We start from the raw sequence: 20,204 nt of genomic DNA, 5'->3' as shown, positions 1-20,204 counted from the left end.
AAAAACACAATAGTAGAATAAACATACAATAGTAAAAGTCAAAAGAGAAAAGCCAACAACAATGAATGAATTAATGAATTAAAACTATAGGCAAGGTAAAATAAAATAAACAAATATATGATCAACTTGTCTTTCTCCTCACAACTATGCAACATAATTCCTGGTATTTCCTGGTTCCTGGTTCCTAGTATTTTGTAACCATGAATGACACTTTTTATGGCCATGTTGTTGTCTGGCAACAGAAACAGAATGACAACACCTGTATTATGTTAGCCTACATATCACACAAAACTAAAACTACGAAATCAAACCCCTTAATTTTATCCCTGAAATGTGCTTAAATTCTCCATTACATTAACATGAATTATCCATTAAAAATAACATAGCTTTAAAAAAAATAAGGTTATATCATGGGTTTATAAGGGATTTATTCATGGATTGATTCATAGACACTAGTAATTAAGGGCTTTTCATGCCTTTTGTGCAGGTTTACAGGGTTATTAAGTGGAAATTAATGGAAAAGTTCCTGTCTCCCCGAGTTTTTCATTAAATTAGAAAGTAAGGAGTCAAGATTAAGGGGGTGTTTAATGAGTTTTAAATGGAATCTCCTCCATTAATAACTCCCTTAATTAATTAAGGGGATTTTGCATGAATTAAGGGGGGATTAATGTAAATTAATGAATTGTTGTTGTTATTTTAAGGGATTACTGGTTAGTAAGTGATGACACGAAGTCACAGGTAGCAGAATATGGGATTCTTAACATTGCAAGAAATGGTGAGAACAACGTTAGTATTATATTATTGTGAGAACCCAAAGACCCAAACTCCCCTTCCCCTCGCTTCCGGGTTGGACCCCTACCTTTTACGTTGACGTCACACTGTTTGGGTCTTCTTTTACGTCAGGGTTTTTCAGGTTGTTACGTTGACGTTGCATTGTTTAGGGGGCCTCCCCCTTTTTGAGCAGTGTCAAGCTAACCAGAACAAAAAATATAACTTCTGAATAACGCTTTCAAAATAAAACCCATATCGACGAACATGCGCTGGAACCCCCCATCTTCTAATAGTGACGCTTTTATTTTGAAGACAGACGCGCATTACTTCCGGTCGTATTCTGGCTAGCTTGATACAGCTCTCTTTTTGACGTATGAATCATCCTTCCCAAGATGGCGATACACCTGTTTCATCGGCGATAATCCTTGTTATTGTCTGCGCAACATAAGTACTGGAAACAGGTGAAATTGTGCTATAATAAACTGGCCGGGTTTATTTACGAGCTGGCGTAAACACCGTCGTTCAAAAATGTCTACAGAGGAATTGTCAACCTCGGACAGCGAAGGTGTCTTCGCCGGTGCCGGGGAGCGATGGGCACCCGTGGGTGCTGTCGCCAGTCCCGAGGATGAGAGCGGGAGCGGGAGCGCTGCCCAGCCGAGGCAGAGGGGCTCGTCCTCCGCGGCCGAGGAAGACACGGCTGCCAGGATGAGGAAGCTGGAAGAGGAGCAGGACTTGCTGAACTCCTCTCTGCTCGCGCTCACGTCCCACTTCGCCCAGGTGCAGTTCAGGCTGAAGCAGATCGTGCACGCCCAGAGCGAGGAGAAGGAGAGGATGTTGGCGGACCTGGAGGAGTTCGCCTTCAAGGGCTGCCCGCATGTTGTGGGCTGCAGGGCGCAGGATGCACAGCAGCTGGAGAACTCGGTGAGTCTGCTGCCGATCATTTGATAGGGGAAGAGGGGAGACTCAGCATAAAATAAAGCCTCTATGATCCTTCACACTTTGCCACTGAAACACTCTGGTTATCCATCTTTACATCTCAAATGACAGTGAAGTATCATCCTCAGAAACATTTCCCTGAAATGCCAGGCGGAACCAAGATGCAGTTATTCCTGTTCTGCTGTGTCCTGCCACATTACAGCTTGATCTAGATTTAGCACTACAGTTATAGCTGCTTCCTTCAGTGATCACAGACGCCTGACTGACTTTGCCAGGCCGCCTGTCAACTCAGGGGAATAAGGTCTAATGATCCACCTTAGGGAAGAGAATAAGCTTCGTGGCTGCAGTGGCTTCACCTTCTGTGTCACCAGGCCATCAGTCAGCATCAGCCTGACAGCTGAAGATCCCCACTGAGACATTAATTAACACTCATACACGCAACACACACATTCATAGTTGGACACACTAGGCAGATACTCGTGTATACTCTCACATGAACAGATCTGAATGTACACACACACACACACACACAGTGAAGCCGTTAAACCCCGCTCACAGGAAATGAAATTATCCAGCTGGGTGGCTGCAAGGTTTTTTGATTAAAGCGTTTACCGCCTTGTTGCGTCACACTCGCCTCTGTTTTGTTCCCTGAGATCTCTTATCTCCGGGGGGAAAATGGTGCTAACTGACACAAGTGGGTGAGTCACAGCGCAGGCTCAATGAACATGCCTCCAGCAGATCAGTATCTATTTAATAACAGCCTCTGTGTGCACAGCGACGTTAAAGCAAACCACTTTGTCCCTGCCATTGTTTACTCCCTGCCTCTTTTCCATTTAGCCTGAACTGAGATTAGACCTACGCCTGGTTGTGTAATCATATGATATGTTTACTAATATTTCACTTAAGCTCCTTTTTTTTAAATCTTATTTCTTCCTTGTCCCATGCTTTACTTGTAGGGCGACCTGGTGAGTAGATGTCTCTGCAAGTTATTAGTTTGTGTATTGTTGTGTAAATGTCGTGATACTTGTGATATTTACTTGTGATCCGTCTGATAAAAGGTGATAAACTGCTTTATAGACTTAATCCCACCCATCCTGCCAAAGCATAAGTGCAACAAACAAGCAAACAAACATGTAGACAAATCATAAATGGTAATTATACCAAAGGGATAATTACATATAGGAAAAACATACAGGAAAATAATAGTCTGTGTGTGGCAAGTAGCTTCATATTGTGCTGCCAGGCTTGATATGTTAGATAGTAGATATTTTATTGTGCCACTCGCTGTTAAATGTTCAAACTCATTGTATTTTGTAGTAATTTTTGGAGAGATCTCTGCTCGTACACCTGTGTATGTGTCACAGTGTAGGCTCATGTGCGGCAGCTGCGTCTGTTTCTGTTTCTGTTTCTGTATATAGGCTGCGGTGACTCGGTCTGTAGAAGTGAAACCGTTGTGTCTGTGACTCTGTTTGCCCTGTCAGAGCGAGAGGGAGAAGAGGGAGCGCCTGGAGGCTCAGAGGGAGAAGCAGAAGGATCTTATTTTCCAGCTGAAGACCCAGCTGGACGACCTGGAGCGCTTCGCCTACCAGGAGGGCAGCTACGACTCCCTGCCCCAGTCCGTCGTGATGGAGAGACAGAAGGTGGGAACTAGGGATGCTACGGGTTGTCTGATCAACCTCTGATCCATTTTATTTATTTAGTTTGCCCCCTCCGATCCATTCAATGCAAACTGACGTAAAAAAAGTATTTGCCGTAAACAAGTATCGTCCACCTCTTACGGCAGTTTGAAAGCAGCTGGGTAGCAGTGATGTCTGCAGCCTGGATTTACTTGAAACTGGAGACAAAAAGAAGTCAGACAGCTAAGCGTAATGTTTGCAAGTGTTTCGATGGGTGGCAGCAGCAGAGCTAGTTACAATACTACTAACTGAATCAGGCACTTGAAGAAAGACCATTTGAAGAAGTGCAAGGAGTTCTTACAGATAATAGCTCTGCACCCAAGCAGCAAACATTAGAGGATGCGCTGAAAAAAACAGATACATTACCCCATGACAGTGAAAAAGCGAAAAGAAAAGGATTATTGAGTTTATTGCAGTGGATGACCGGCCCCCCTTGGTGGTGGAAAGCATGTCACTGCTGAGTTTGACTACAACAATATCGGACCGGTACTCGGTATCAGCTGATACTCAATATTTAATAACCTAAATCAGTATCAGAGACAAAAAAAATTGAGCGGGGACATCACCTAGTGGGAACCCAAACAATAGTCGACTTTCTTTAAAAAACATTTACAGGCTGATCTTAAATGTTAAACTGTCACAAAATGTCTGTATGTTTAGGTAAAATTCATAGTGTGCACAGAATGTGGTGTTATTTACCCGTTTCAGGCGTAACAAGTCACACGTCTCAGTTCTTGTTGACAGCTCAAAAATGCTCGAGGCTTCGCAGTGTGACAGTAACAACCTACAATAACCTTTATCCTTTATCTGCCTTTCATTTCTCAGGTCATCATCGATGAGCTGATTAAAAAGCTGGATGTGAACCTGAACGAGGACATCGGGAACTTGACGCCGGAGGAGCTGAGGCAGAGAGTAGACGCTGCCATCGCTCAGATCGTCAACCCAGCCAGGGTCAAAGAGCAGCTGGTGGACCAGCTCAAAACCCAGATCAGGGACCTGGAGATGTTCATCAACTTCATCCAGGGTATGCGGGAGCATTTGAGTTACTGTTAAAGCGGTTGTGAATTTCCTTTTTCATTTCAATGCCTGCTGACTGTTGTCGTCTCATACTGGTCTAATGATATCCAACAGATGAGGTGGGGAACCCTCTCCTGTCTGATGGTCACAGCCAGCAGCCTCAGGCAGCGGGAACCAACGCCAGAGCTCCAGGAGTGAAGAAGAAAGGTCAGTCAGCTTATATCAAGCCGTAACTGCAGTAAGCATGTGATGTTCATGCACTATTATTTTATGGTTTTATATTTATTTATTATATTACCTTTCCTGTATTATTTTTATTACCTTTCCTGTTCTTCCTTAGCATTGTTCCGCCACTTGCTGCTGTGGCACCTGAATTTCCCCCAGAGAATCAATAAAGTTCAATCTTATCTTATCTGATGTTCGTTATAATTGGCTGTCCGGTATAAGAAAATGTCTATATTCTGATGGTTGTCCTCTCGTCACCTCAGTGGACCCGGAGCAGGCCCAGAAGATGCGAGAGACGGGCTTGCAGCTGATCCAGAAGGCCCTCGCTGTGCTGCAGATCTTTGCCGTTAGCCAGTTCGGCTGCGCGGCGGGTCACGTTCCCCAGAGCATGTGGCCCCAGGGGGAGGCCGGCCAGGACTACGGGCCGCTGCTGCAGCACCTGGAGGCAGCTGTGGACAAGGTGCGAGTGCAGGCGTCGTGCAGGCAGCCCTCCCTCGAGCACGTCGTCAACTACACCAGTAACGCGGCCCTGGGGCCCCGAGACGAGCTGACGACGTCCGTGAGGAGGGGGCTGGCCATGGCCCTCAGAGACCTGCTGGCCCACGGCCTCTTCTCCCCCTCTCAGGCCATGAGCCTGGTGCTGGCACCCATCTCCTGCCTGCTGCCTTACAGACAAAGCCCACAGACCATGCACCCCTGGGAGCTCTTTGTCAAGTACTACCACTCCAAAAACGGGAAGGCCTTTGTGGAGTCTCCGGCCCGCCAGCTGTCACAGTCCTTCAGCCTGCCTGTGGGGGGCGGCCCGGTGACCATCACTCCCAAACAGTCGCTGCTGTGGGCCATTCACACCGTGCTGAAGGAGCACGGGCGCTACAAGCGAGGAGCGGACTCGGAGTTCAAGGCGCTGGTGTGCATGGCGCTGAACGAGCAGCGGCTGGTGTCCTGGCTCAACCTGCTGTGTAAGTCGGGGACTCTGATTCACCCGCACTACCAGCCCTGGAGCTACATGGCCCAGACCGGCTTTGAAGGAGCGCTGCGCATCCTGGGCCGCATCAGCCACCTCAAATTCAACCTCCCAGTGGACCTGGCTGTTAGACAGCTCAAGAACATCAAAGATGCTTTCTGAGAACGGACCAAAGAGGCAGCAAATCATGCATCCGTCAACAGGACAGAGCAGAGAAACATTATAAGTCTTGAATCTTGAAGTCTTTTATTGCCTATACTGCTCACATCTGGCATTCAGGACTGAAAGCATGACTTTGAGCTTCAAGTATTGCACCTTTGGTTGTTCCGCCCTCACCCCACCTCTTAAAAAAGGTTGTTTAAACAGCCAATCAACTAAAACAAAGTGCAAGTATCTAATGTCTGCAGCACATGCATGGATGATTCTAATGTATGTTGTGTGAGTCGGCTTCACGTATCTCCATGGTCTGCATATTTAGCATAACCCAACCATTTTAAGATGCCAAAAGGTCTAGATGACATAGCTACTTGTACTGTTAACATGCCTTAGAACAGAGATTGAGATTACCTCATCTTTAGTAAAGCCTTTCTGACCTTTGTGACCTGTGCTTATCGTACCATGCCCCTATGTACATGATGTTGCCCTGACCTATGCAACAAATGTTGTGGGAGAAGGTTGGTTTTTACAGTATTAAGTACTGTAACGATCACTTCAGTTAGACATTCCCTATACTGTCCAGAGGGTTAGGACTGACAGCAGCGACCGACAGAAGCAGTTCTCTACACAGTAAGCAAGAGCCTGTGACATATTCTGGTGCTTGTGTTGGTCCATTGTTGACGGAGACAGGTCCAGCGACTTCTATTATGGAATGAGTTTGTTTCTGTGGAAAGTCAGGCTTCGCATTTGTAGCAAATTGGTCGACCGTAAAGCTAAACGATGCACTCAGGTCAAATTGAGACGGAGCCGTCTTACGGTTCAAGGTACATTGGGGAAAATGTAAAGAAGAAAAGTGTAGTGTAACGTTGCCTAAGTGGATTACAAATATGCAGCTGTCAACCCCTGGCGAGTGATGCTTCTCCCTTGACTCCATCTTGAATCTCTAAAGCTTTTATCAGTTCTTGCACATTGTGTATCAGGGGTGTGGAAAACGTTTAGACCCTGTATCAACTGCTGCTTTTTTCCTATTCCAGATGTAGTTAAAATTGAATGATAATGATATTGTATGATAAGAATTTATTCCATTATGTCATTGCTTTGTACTTAATTATCCAATATGATTGTAGGATGTAAAATGTTTAGTTTCTTTTCCTCGTTTTTTTTCAAGGATGAGCAAGTGAAATGTTTTTATCTTCCTGTGACCGGCGAGTCACAACTAGTGTATCCTGAAATACTGAATGTACAACAAACCATAGATGCTGTTAAACTGACATTTGTTGAACCTATGTCACATACAGTAAGGTTTGCTCATATCTGCTGTATGTTTCCCCACTATTTTCCATGTGTTATGGGATGTAGACTACAGTGTTACCTGTGAACTGGACCTGCCAATCATTCCTCGGACCACATGTATCAAACTTGTGAGAGTAGACGTGCTGATAAAGGATCAATGAACAGGTTTCCTCAGCAGCGGTGGAAAGAACTAGAATGTCCTACTCAAGTAGAAGTATTGTTACTCTGCTGATATTTTACTTAAGTAGAAGTACTGGTGTAAAAATCTACTTAAGTAAAAGCAAAAAATTGCTAATTTAAAATGCACTCAGTAAAAGTTACTGAGTTACTTTTGTAGAAAAGAGAACGTTGTTAGCTGTGCTCCTAAAAAGACGAGAGGAGAGTTCAAACTCGAATCTTTTAATTGGAACAAATTTGAAATTACAAAAAGTGCACCAACAAAGTAAAGCCAGATTACTCTTCTCTTCTTTGCTGACTGACCGTTCACTGCAAATGGCTCTGAGTTTACGACCAGTCTGTTGCTTATGGAGAGCCACAAAATTTGTACTCTGTGATGGTGATTTAATATGTATCGAAGTACAATACTTCAGTAGAAACGTACTTCAGTAAAAGTACAATTACTGACAGTACTAAAATGAGTAAATGTAATGAGTTACTTCCACCACTGGTCCTCAGTATACATCACCTGAAATGAAAAACTGACGCTGTATCAGCACAGTTCGAGACACATTTTATCTTGTTTATGCTTTGTTACTGTGTTAATTGAGAAATTATGTTATGTTTCTGCTTGTGTGTGTGTAGTAAATATAATAATGCACTCTTTATTTTTACATTTTCTTTGTGTTTTGTTCCACTGTTGTGAAATATGGAAAGACACGTTTATTTATTGGACAGCATGTTTTTTGCTCAGTCTTAATGCTGAAATTATTTGAACATTTCAGAACACTATCTGAAAGTAGCTGGTGTACTGTAGTTATTCCATCTGGGGACAGTAGACACACACAGGCTCCTTTAAATTGTATTATTTATGTTGTTTTTATTTTATCAGAAATAAATATATTGGGAATTTATTGGAAAAAAATTGGAAATGTCCTGTTTCTTTTCCGAATTTTAAATAAAGCAAGTTAAGTTCATTGACGTGCATACCGTTGTTGCTACCGTATAACTGTAAACAAATTAAACATTAAATTATTAAATTAAACATTAAATGAATGTTGTACGACCCATAGACCGTAAAAAAAGATGATGCGAGTCTCCGTCATTTCAGTATTTTAAAAACATTTTTATAAAAATCGGTTGAAGAACAGTTTTTGTGGCCAAATGATTATTATTTGTAATAAAAACCATCGAGAAACAATAAAAAGCCAGAAGCTAGCGCAGAACATAAAACCCGGAAGTGACGTCTATTGGAGCGGTGTGAAAGGTCACAGAAACCTTTTCAACTTCCTTTCCTGCTAGCGGTGGCCGTAGAACAGCACCAGTGAGTGAAATTTCCCTTGGAACAATCTTCAATCATCGGTCCAAATCCAACCATTTATATAGTTTTTATTCTACCACATCTCCGACAAACAACCATAATTCTCAGATGTGTCCGTTATTTCCATGTATTTTATGTTTACAGTGGGTAAAAATGAACAATATTGGAGGGCTTCGTCTCTGTGGCGTTTGTTCCAACATGGCAGCTTCCTTGATGTGGACGCGCTGTGTCCGATAGAATAGGCGCTTTAATGCTATGTTGTTATGTATAGCTTGTGTAGTAAGAGATTTAATTTCATTTCTAATGAATACTTTGTGTAGCAGCTCCCTTGGCGTGTGTTAAAAGTAAGCTTGAGGCCAGTTTTATCCATTGAAACTGAACGCCATTCTCAAATGCTAGGCTAACGCTAGCTTAGCTGGCAAGTCTGGCAGACTATGACAGCAAACAAAACCTGAAGATAGTTTCTCACATGTTCACGTTTACTTTGTCCGGTCAATATCAGTGCTTCTTACGGCTAAATGTTTTAAGGTTACACATTACTTAACTGCGTTTTCTTCCTGCCAGAAATGGGCAAGTTCATGAAACCTGGGAAGGTGGTGATGGTCCTTGCTGGACGCTACGCTGGGCGCAAAGCCGTTATCGTCAAGGTAAAGCATTGTTGTAGATGGAGGATATCTAACTGTATAAGATACAAAATGATGGATGTCTGTGCTCGAATGACACACATTACTAACTTACAGAGAATCGATTGTCTTTGTCCTCGTTGACTGTTTGCATGAGGGACTAATAATCCACTGATATGTAATTACTGTTATGTACAATGTTCTGACATCTGAACACCTTAACAAGTACATTAACTTTGTTGATCAAATTGAAACGTCAAGGATTCAGTGCAGCAGCATGACTACTTTCCAGTGACTCTGATATAGATGGTCTATGGTCTCTTATACATATCGTCTCTGTTGTGTCTCTCTTTGCAGAACATTGACGATGGCACCGCCGACCGCCCCTACAGCCACGCTCTGGTCTCAGGCATCGACCGCTACCCCCGTAAGGTGACCACAACCATGGGCAAGAAGAAGATTGCCAAGAGGTCTAAGATCAAGGCCTTTGTGAAGGTGTACAACTACAATCACCTCATGCCCACCAGGTCAGTGCCAAGTGTTCAGGTCTAAAGTGGCTTGATTGGTCAGCAGTTTGAGCACAGTCAGCACTACCATTGTTTTGTCCTTGTGCTGTTTCATCTTAGCTTACATGATCGATTCAGTAGCGATCGGTGAGTTAACAGACACAACGTACTTCTGTGCTGTTGTGCAGCCAGAAATGTCCCATTTAATATTCTGGTTTTCATGCAGTCTAGAATTTATAGTGTTGATTTCAGTGTATAGGCTACAGACTGACTGATGTCATTTCCTTTATTTATAAACTGCAGTCATTCTTCCTCCTTGGTATTTCTGTTGCTTCAGTGGTTCCTATGGTGTACATTTGTTCAAATGACCCCCAGTGATGTTAGCATTACTGTTAGAATAGTAAGAAAAGAAATATAGCGACATTGTCTTGATAAACATTTGAATCAACAGTTCAAGTAAACGGGCTGGGAGAGTATCACTAGTTCTTTCGGACCTATGAAGCAGAAACCGTAACTCGCATGTGTAGTTATACCTGTCTTACCTGGAGCTGTTCCAGCAGATGATAGATTAAGGTTTGAACATTCAAATGAGGTTTATATTATAGTAATGCAATCAAACCTATTCTGCAAAATTTCTTCTGTGTGTATTTACATTTATGTGACATTACAGATTTGGGTTGCAGGATGAACTTCTCTTTATCTGGCTTTGGGAGCCTGTAGTGAATATTAAGACTGAACTGAGGGAGTAATGTATAGCAAACTACCAGCTGGGTGTCAGCGCTCAGTGCTCTTGGTGGTGTAGTCTAGACGTGGGACATGACTTCAATTTTAACGTCACATTTGATGGATGTGTTATTACAGGTCGCTGAAGTAATGTGATTTGTTGATCAAGCAAATTAGATGACAAGCTTGCTGTGAAAATGTAAATTTGGTGAATTTTCCTGGGCCAGTGGATGTGATGTTCAAGCTTCTTCTGTAACTGATAGAGGAATGGCGTTTTTGGCACAAATCAACAGGTGACATATTTAAGTCAATAGGCGATGTAACCCTCTCCAAAATCTATCAACATTAATTTCTACTCAGATGTCATTGTTTAATTTATGACAGACTACATTACATAAGGCTGCTCAGTTCAGTTTCTCTTTATGTAGCAGATTGTGAATCGCCAATAGTCACCGAAGTGTTTAAAGGGGACAATACACTTTTAAGGTTTTAGAAGCAGGCTTGTTGATCAGATTCCCACAATTGGTAATCCTGGTTCAGCTGAGAGAATGTGGGGAAAGTGATAAAGTAAAGCTCAGCTTCCTCAAATGCCACCAAAGTGCCCTTAAGCGAGGCACTGGATAAATAAAGGTGTTAAAAGTCCTTTTTAAACTGTAGTGTCGTTACCAACCTTGCTCTTTGTCTTTTCACCCAGATACTCTGTGGACATTCCTCTGGACAAAACCGTTGTCAACAAGGACGTCTTCAGGGATCCTGCTCTGAAGCGCAAAGCCAGGCGGGAGGCCAAGATCAAGTTTGAGGAGAGGTGAGTCTCCAGTCATACTAGTTGTTCTGCTGAAAGATCTGTGTCATAGATTGAGATTGTGTTAAAGGAATCAACTTCACCCGTTAAGCCTCATGGTCAAATAGTTTGAAAGGACATCTGAAATGACCAGTTCACTGTTTAAGGCATACCAAATGTGTGCGTGTGCATATCCTTATTGGACATTGAAAGGTCATTCAAAAGTTGACATTTCACTTCTAAGTAAAGTGTCCCTTTATGAATACAAATGTCAGCCAAGAATATTGTCTTCCCTAGACATTTTTAGTTGTGACTTGCTTTAATTTAGAAATTCTCTGGAAAAAATACTTGTAACGCATAGAAACTCTTGTAGTGTGAACCTTGATTTTGTCATTCATGCTTGTTATTTTTGGAGAGTGCCTGTTGACTATCAATAATGAGACTGAACAGCCTACGAATTGCTTCAGCAGTCAATATATGGTTGTTTATGAACTCGCTGTGTGCTCAAAATAAAAGCTTAGCAGGTTTCCATTAAAGCACCAACTTGTATTATCACAATTGTAGCAGATTTCACCGTCCAGGAGTATTTCAGTCATCAGTTCTGTGAAAGTGTTTGTGTCAAATGTTCTGAGATCTTGTTTCTTCTGTCCGCAGGTACAAGACAGGCAAGAACAAATGGTTCTTCCAGAAGCTCAGATTCTAGACTCCTTGGTTTCACAAATAAATGTTTAAAAAATGGATCAAATGACTGCTGTCTTTTTATTGACGTTTTGCCATGTGTTGAATTTGGTTTGAAGAAAAGGTTTATGTGAATAAAAATGAGTTTATTGTATTGGCAGTTCACTTGTTAATGTCCTTAATGATTTTTGCGTAGTGAGCTGTACTGTTACAACCCACTGACAGTTTCCCCAGTCTGGAAAAGCTGATGCATCTGGGAATAATGGAGGACATGCAGTAGGATTAGTGACCTGATTACAAAATTTCTAACCAAGTTCAATCAACCATAATCAGTTATTGTGAGAACTCACCATTGGGGAAAGACTAGTTCAGTGTTTTTCAAGGGAAGAAATAATGGATAATCCCGGTTGTGGAGCCCTTGAACTTCAAATGCTGAAGATTTGAGACAAAAGTAACAAGGTAAACAGTTTTGGAGAAATCTTTGGTTAGAACTTATGATTTGTAATGTAATCTGACATTAAATAATGAATGTAACATTACCAGCCCTTTGACAAAACCACATATATCCAGGAGGCCCCAACTGATTTTTTTTTTTTTAATGCTTTTCATTAAATGTTGGTGTCTGGACATGAACAGTGCAGGGGTGGTGATATCAATCAGCAACATTTAAAGGCTGACAATACCAGAATAATCTGCTTGTTTCTGTAAAAGGTAACTAAAAAAAAAAGTAAAAATGTTGGAATGGCAAAGCTTTGTATCAAAACTTGAATCATAATTTGCGCTTTAGAATGGAAATGTTTGTAATTTAAGAGATGGGAAATCCGTCTTGTTGATTTTGGTCGCTGGTAATATGACAAAATGGACATTGTACCACAAGTAGTGTTTTTGTTGGCTGTTTTAGTTTAGAAACCAAGCAGCAAAGAGCCAAAGTACCCTTTTCCCTAGTCGTGTTTACCACTTTGTTGGGTCGTCCACGTGTGCCCAAAATCATAGATGCCATATTTCCGACGGTACCTGAAGGCAGCATTAAACCCGGTTTGACACCCCCCTGCTGGAGAAAACTCAGACCTCCTGCAGGTTCATATTCGAGAAAAAGAAACTGAAAGAGAATGTGATTACAGCGCACAGACCGTCGACAGGAGGTAAGTTCATACCTCACTGTTTTTATTCATAAAACTGATAATAATCATAATAATCAAACCCTTTTATATAATATCAGTGGTGTAGCTTCTAGGGTTTTAATTCTAAGAAGTACTGGGGAGTGATGAGACTTATCTGAGTAAAATAAGACTGGTTGAAACTGGGCTGTTGATTTCAAAGCAGGGCCTAGATCTATAATTACTGAATCAGCTGTACTGTGTGTTTTTTCCTGTCTGACACCCAATCTTTGTTGTCCCATCTGCATCAGCATGTTTTGTAATATTGATTGAGAGAAACAGATTAAATAGCTACAACGCTTTTGTCAACTTTTCCAGATTGCAGTGTCAGCCATGTCGTCAGATGAGGTGAGACGGACATGACAGTTGTTTTCTTCTTCATATCCGGTGTTGTTTTGTTTTCTTTTTTTATATCCAGTGTTGTTGTGGTGGTAAATAAAGATATGGTCCAAACTACCTCGATGAAAAACGTCTAAAGTATTCCTATAATATTCCTTTCTGGTCTGTGTCTGTGATACTCAATAGTGAGTTTATAGTGACTATAGTGAGTATAGTACAGTGAGTATCTTACTTTATGGTATTTTAATCTGCTATGGCATCTCTATAATATTGCTATACGGTCTTATAGTGTGTCTGTGATACTCTATAGTGAGTTTATAGTGACTTTATCTTATGGTTTGTTTGTTTTTTTTTTAATCTCCTATGGCATCATTATAATATTCCTGTAGGATATTATAGATATAATTCATAGTTTTGCTTTGATATTCTTATAATATCCTTCTAAAATGTATTTAAGAATTCTTCTTTTTCATAAGGTTATGAACTACAGTTGATGATCAACACATCATCTTAAAAATGCCTTATTGTTATTTAACTTACAGCCTTGTAATTATTACATTGTATACTATGAGTTTAGATCATACAGGTTGATGTTAGTTGGAAAGCAGGTAAACAGACAAATAAAAGTGTGGGTAGGCGGAGCTCAGGTGTGTTTAACCTCCACCACTTTCCTGTTAGAGAGGCAATTAAGTGATAAAATGTTTGTGCATCTCTTTCAGGATTTTTCTCTTGTGACGGAAGTTAAACCGCCGTGTGAGGAGAACCTGGAGGGAGTCAAAAAGCTGATCATGGGCTGCCAGGTATGTTAACTTTTAACATAAAATAAGATGAAACTTTAATGGTCCACATGGGGAAATTAGGTCGTCACAGCAGCAAAAAGGGAAAAAAGAAAAAAACTAAACAAACAAAACAGTAGAATATAAGCGCACAGGTAGAATAAAATAATCACTAAAAACAATGAAGCAATAAAACAGAATGTAGATACTTGTGGTGTTAGTTAAATGAATGCAGGTGAGAATTTAATTCAATATATTGGCAGTTGTTACATGCATATAGATAACTAACTCAACTCAAATATGGATTACAAAATCAGAAGTATGTATAAACATAATGTAATGGAATATTAAAACATCAGTATTTCTACAGTAAGAAATAGTGGAACCGGTATGAAAATATCATTAATATCTGCAGAATATAACTGAAGAAGCGAGTATGTGAATTTACAGCGAACTACATGATGTGCAAATGTGCATCGTATTCACATTAACAGGTTCACACAAGGCCATAGGTATGTGCAGAAAGTGTCATGTTGTGTAGAGAAACGTTATAAAAACTAAACACCTTATAAATATTATTAACTTTAAAGATGTAGATCGCTTATGTGCAGAATGTGCAGTTTTGTGCACATTTTTGAAAGATACTGAATGGGAAAACCATTTACTATTTAATACTATTTAATCTATTTACCCGACGCCAAAGATGATAACAAACACACACACAGACACACACACACACACACAGAGACACACACACACACACACACACACACACAGACACACACACACAGGGAGGTCAGAGGTCAGGCTCAGCTGCAGAACAGACACCTTTCATTCCAGAAACTGGAGAACAATGATAAATGCAGATTTCAGGAGGAATAAAAAACGCGTGTCTCCACAGATCCAGCACGACCAGCTGCTGAGGGAGCAGCAGGATCTGGTTCAGTCCAGGGACGAGCAGCGGGACCTGGCTCAGCAGTTCAAACAGCGCTCAGACCGGCTGCACAAGTCTCTGGAGGAAGACCGGCGCACCTACGCCGAGAATGTCCAGTCTGAAAAGGTACGACTGACACAACAGACTCGTAACTGTTTGGTTCTAGTCATTGTAGCCGCTAATCAGAGCCTGTAAATGTTAGGGATGGGACGACATGCTTATGTCACGATACAAAGTCAATACGCAACATGGGGTTCACGATTCGATACGATAAAAGTTCAGTGACAACAAAGTCTGACTGTGCAGAATTATGTTTATTTCTGAGACAAATCTTTCTAGCGATGACGTTGTCTTGATAGAATGTAAACAACAATTTAAAAATGTCGTTACAGAGTGAAAATAATATAATTTGGATGGAGAGCTTGTGAAATTGTGATGGTCAAGCGTCTCATCTGTGATTACTACAGCAGAATAAAATGGAGCTAATATCACGATTCATTTTTCTGCCCCACGATACGTAGTGTCACTTTTTTGTATTGCGATATATTGAATTTCGATATATATCGTCCCATCCCTAGTAAATGTGGACAGAATATTAGATTTGAATACAACGGATCAGGTGAGGCTCACTGCACCGCCATGTTGGATTCGACTGATATGGGTTCTGAAGTCCGATACTGATACCGTTTTTGGATCGAAGCTGCCAGTAGCCGATATTTTGTGCTGACATTCAGTATCTTTAATCCAAAAAATTACATCTACTCAGTGTTTCTCCCAGAATTTTACTCTCTCAGGGTGGAAAAACCTCTGAAACAGCATTTAGACCATCATGGGACGCTAAAACTCTCCATTGAAACCCAGGATGATAATAGTAAAACTGGGTGTGGAATCTGAAAAAAATGCGTGAAAACTGATCACAAAGATTTTCCTCATTAGAATCGGTTCAGGCTAAGGCCTTCCTCTAGACAACCAGTGTAATATTGATCAATTCTACAATAAATATGTAATCAAACAGCATCATATCCATCAGATCAGAGGTGGACGACACTGACTGCACCAGATCTGGTTTTTAATATCGGTCTTCCCTTGGTGTTTTTCCTCCCACTGTAGGAGAAGCTGGTCCACCTGAAGCAGCAGGAGGACCAGCTGAGGCGGGAGATCCAGAGGGCAGAAGCAGCCATGAGGGAGATGGAGGCCGACAACGACGACCTCAAAAAGCAGACTAGCGTACGTCTCCCGCCACACACACACACACACACACACACACTCACACACACACACCCGGTATCTGTGGCGGTTCGCAGCTCGTCCGGTAAACCTGTACGCTTCCATTCCGCAGGTGTCCGCCGCCGTGCCGGAGAAGCGGGTCGTGTTCAAGGGGCTGACGGCCGGCGTGCCCGACATGCAGCTGTTTGACATGACTCTGCGTATCGTTTATCCCATGGAGGGGGGAACCGCGCTCATCACCTTTGAGGAAGAAATAGGTGAGGCTGTGGATGTGGATGTGAGGTTTCACTTGTTCCCACATATTTCACATTTCATTCCACAGCTGGAAATCAGAGATGGGAGTTAAAAGTGAACTTTCCAGAATTTGAATAGGAGCTAATAGGGATGGCAGCCAAATACTTCCATTCTTATTAGAAGTATTTATATAAGTATCTATGTGTTTATGTATCTTCAGGACAAGTGACAGTGTTTTAGTATGTTAGACTGGTTATGTTTATTATTTTAAAGTCATGCTGAAATGAAAAATTACTTTTTTTTTTTTGCCTTTTAACTCATTCTAACTATCATATCATTCACCTGTTTGACAATTTGTGCCAAAAAATATATATTTTCTTGTATTTTTATATCAAAATCTCACTACTTTTACTTCCTGGAAAACAGAAAATCTTCAGCGGTGACATCATCGTGTACCAGGAGGCGTAGATAAAAAATTCCAACCAATAAAACCATCACAGATTTTTGCACAGTCCCGCCCCTCCGCCCCTCGCATCAAATAAAACTGCTTTTCTCTCCCTAGCTGACACGATGACTGATACATCACATTAAAGGAAGCAGGATGCTCTCAAAATGCGGTTTCGCTGGGACTTTGAAGACCTGAATAACTCTGAATCGCTCTGTCCTCAGTGGCCAGGAAGATCCTGAGCCTGATGAAGCACGAGGTGAACCTGGGAGGAGAGTTCTGCATCACTGTGGAGGCCAAGCCGGTTCAGCTGATGATCCCCAGCCAGGTCGAGGTACAGCAAAGAAACACAAAGCAGCCTCCCTCGGTCCGACCGGTCTTTACCTCCTGTGAGTGACTTCTGTGTGTGTTTCGTCTCTACTCGTCTCGCAGATAGACACCCAGGTTTGTCCTCAGCGGATCTTAATCTCCAACCTGCCCACGATGGACAGCGAGACTCTGCTGAACAAGCTGGAGATCCACTTCTCCAAGACGCCTCACGGGGGCGGGGAGGTGCAGGAGTGCGACCTGCTGCACGACTCCGGCACCGTGGTCCTCACTTTTGTCCGGACAGACGGTGAGCGAGCTCTGACCTGAGTAATCATTATCCATATAGAGCTGAAATAAAGCGGCAGCGGGAGCTCATTCGTGGGGGAAATGGAGGTGATTTTGGAGGTGTGAATTGTTCAAACACATGAGTGAGTCAGGGAGTGTGTAGGACAAAGTTTACCCAAAAGATGAAACATGCATGCACGTATTTTGGAATACTTTGTACATTTGTTCCTGCAGATTAAGTGCTTGTAGTTGGATGCATCCAAAAGGAAATTCCAACAATTGCGCACAAGCAATAGTTTTTTTTATTTTTGCGGTGCAACATTTCTTTTTATGGACGTCCAGTGTGTCCGTCGGCACTGCAGTTCAGAAAAACGAGATTCTTGTATATTTATGTTTGTTTTTGCTCTAAATCCCAGCTGATGCTATTCTTTCCACCAACAGTTGCCAAAGGCTTGACAGAGACGCAGTACCATGATGTGAAATTAGAGAAAGGAAAGAAGCACAGAGTGAAGGTGACGCCTTTCCTGAATGGAAAGATCACAGACTTAAAGGTAAGCTTTATGTCAGGAGGTGGGAGTAAAGAGAAACTCCCTCAGATCTTCTTACACTGTTAAATATCAACAATCTGTCGTGTTCAATGCGTTCCAGGAGTTATTTTGTAATAAAGTGTTGTAATTTACTTTTTTGGTGAATCCATTTTCCCTCAACCTGCCTCGCCTACTTCTACTGAAGGCAGTTGAAGTGCCTCTTGTTTATTTAGCAGAGTTCAAGTGTTTTAAGGTGGATTTTTCCTTTAAGACAGGTGCAAAACCACACTGACATAAATACAATACATACAATACATCAGCATAGAACAAACCACAACGCCTGTATCTGTTACCCACCTGAAGCTCTCTGCCACCTGATCACCCCCCATGTTGTGTACCCCGTCTACTTTTTTGGCTACTTTGTCATCTATTTCTTTGCATTTAATCTCCCCCAATATTTTTTATTGTTACCTCTGATTCATTGTTATTATTGATGATTTGATGAATTTAATTATTTATTATTTTCTCCTTTTTCTTTCTGCACATGTTCAGTTGTAGGTTTGTAGGCATAATGTACGGAAGAGGATTAGGGCCACATGTGAACAATTTGAGTTCTGAGATTAATCTCAGAATTCTGAGAATAAAGTCAGAATTCTGAATTTAAAGTCAGTTCTGAGTTCTGAGTTTAAATTCTGAGAATAATCTCAGAATTTTGACTTTAAACTCTAAATTCTGACTTTATTATCAGAATTCTGACTTTATTAATCTCAGAACTCAAATTTTTCACACGGCCTTAATCCTCTTCCACACATATGTGTATATTTTGTGTCTATTTGTGTGTGTCCATTTATATGTGTATTGCTTTGTATGTATGTAATACATGTATGTTTATTTGCATAAAGTAAAAAAAAGATGGGTGCAAAACATTTGGGGATACTTTTGTGTTGGAAGTCAGTGCCTGCAGTCATTTTATTTAACCATTATTATAATTTAGTTAATGGCAAGAGTACAAGAGCACAAATGTGAGAATGTCAGTGTGTGTGTGTGTGTGTGTGTTCCCCGGCAGACGGAGCAGGTGGTGTGTCCTCGCACTGTGCTGCTGACGGGGATCCCCTCCATCATGGAGCAGGACAGCCTGCAGGACCTGCTGGAGATCCACTTCCAGAAGAGCAGCAGCGGCGGAGGGGAGGTGGACGCCTTCCTGTACAACCCGCTGGGCCAGCAGGCCTCGGCCCTGTTCCAGGAGGACTGTCCCAGCCACAGAGAGGGGGCGCTGTAGACCCGCCTCTCCTCAACCAGGCCTTCTCCCATGCTGCTCAAAAAGCCCCTCAGGATCCGGGTCTGATGGTCTGCCAGAACTGCCCAGCTAATACTTATATTAGTCACATTAATAGTTATAGTTATCTCTTATACTCTTTCGGTGACATTTGTTGAGACTTTTATGATGGAAGTCGGTGCCTTCGGTCATTTTATTTAACCATTTAGTTAATGGCAAGAATCCAATTTTCTTTTTAGTAATTCAGCACAAATGTGAGAATTTCTGTATGTTCATTCTGGAATTACAGATTTTTGGATAATGTTGGTTTTTGATTTGTCAAATTGCTGTTCATCTTTTCCGGAATAGGACAGCTGATGCCTGCAACTAATGGTGACGTTAATACAGAAAATTTTAAAAAGCAATTTATCGACGTAGAAAGTAGCCTGAGTGTCACCTGAGTGTTTTCTGTTCAGCGCTCTAAAAACCAATGGCACTGATACATATTTACAGTGTAATGAAGGTGATACAATAAATTTCTAACCTCTATATTCTGCATATTAATAACTGATCTATTCATTCAGTAAGTATGTGAATCCTTAAAAAGTCAGCAGTCACGCTCCATAGCTCTACAGTCATGACTTTGGACAAGAAATGACAAAGACTATGATGTTCAAGTGCAGTTTTGATACAAAGAATGATTAAAAAAAAATAAATTCCCCCCATAAAATCTAGATTGGTGCAAAACATGGCACTTTCAAATGAGGGAACCAGGAATTTAAAAGGGTTTCATTTGGCAAAACATATCCTCGCATTAAAACAGAAGAGTCTGATTATTAAAACCATCATCATGTTATCATTTGACATCCAAATTCACAAAAGCATGGAGC

At 41.6% G+C, this 20,204-nt stretch overlaps 3 protein-coding genes across 3 annotated transcripts; all 3 read left to right on the top strand.

Moving 5' to 3' along the window:
* The first annotated feature begins 714 nt into the window (after positions 1-714).
* On the top strand, positions 715-8,240 carry rundc1 (RUN domain containing 1). The gene is made up of 5 exons (XM_071907601.2): positions 715-1,692; positions 3,189-3,347; positions 4,209-4,407; positions 4,515-4,607; positions 4,889-8,240. The coding sequence occupies exons 1-5, from the start codon at positions 1,300-1,302 to the stop codon at positions 5,749-5,751; spliced, it is 1,707 nt and encodes a 568-aa protein (XP_071763702.2). The 5' UTR covers positions 715-1,299; the 3' UTR covers positions 5,752-8,240.
* Positions 8,241-8,444: 204 nt separating this feature from the next.
* Positions 8,445-11,893, top strand: rpl27 (ribosomal protein L27). Its single transcript, XM_071907598.2, has 5 exons — positions 8,445-8,518; positions 9,080-9,162; positions 9,496-9,665; positions 11,062-11,172; positions 11,803-11,893. Exons 2-5 carry the CDS (start codon positions 9,082-9,084, stop codon positions 11,849-11,851), a joined length of 411 nt encoding a protein of 136 aa, XP_071763699.1. The 5' UTR covers positions 8,445-8,518; positions 9,080-9,081; the 3' UTR covers positions 11,852-11,893.
* Positions 11,894-12,913: 1,020 nt separating this feature from the next.
* On the top strand, positions 12,914-19,870 carry ifi35 (interferon-induced protein 35). Its single transcript, XM_071907603.2, has 10 exons — positions 12,914-12,968; positions 13,302-13,331; positions 14,042-14,122; positions 15,000-15,158; positions 16,143-16,259; positions 16,372-16,516; positions 17,163-17,272; positions 17,371-17,554; positions 17,974-18,083; positions 19,126-19,870. Exons 2-10 carry the CDS (start codon positions 13,317-13,319, stop codon positions 19,336-19,338), a joined length of 1,134 nt encoding a protein of 377 aa, XP_071763704.2. The 5' UTR covers positions 12,914-12,968; positions 13,302-13,316; the 3' UTR covers positions 19,339-19,870.
* Positions 19,871-20,204: the final 334 nt, after the last annotated feature.

The sequence above is a fragment of the Centroberyx gerrardi genome, chromosome 7 (genome assembly GCF_048128805.1).
Source record: "Centroberyx gerrardi isolate f3 chromosome 7, fCenGer3.hap1.cur.20231027, whole genome shotgun sequence".
Lineage (NCBI taxonomy): Eukaryota > Metazoa > Chordata > Actinopteri > Beryciformes > Berycidae > Centroberyx > Centroberyx gerrardi.
Note: the sequence above shows the minus strand (reverse complement) of the source record. Positions and strands in the feature narration are given on the sequence as shown.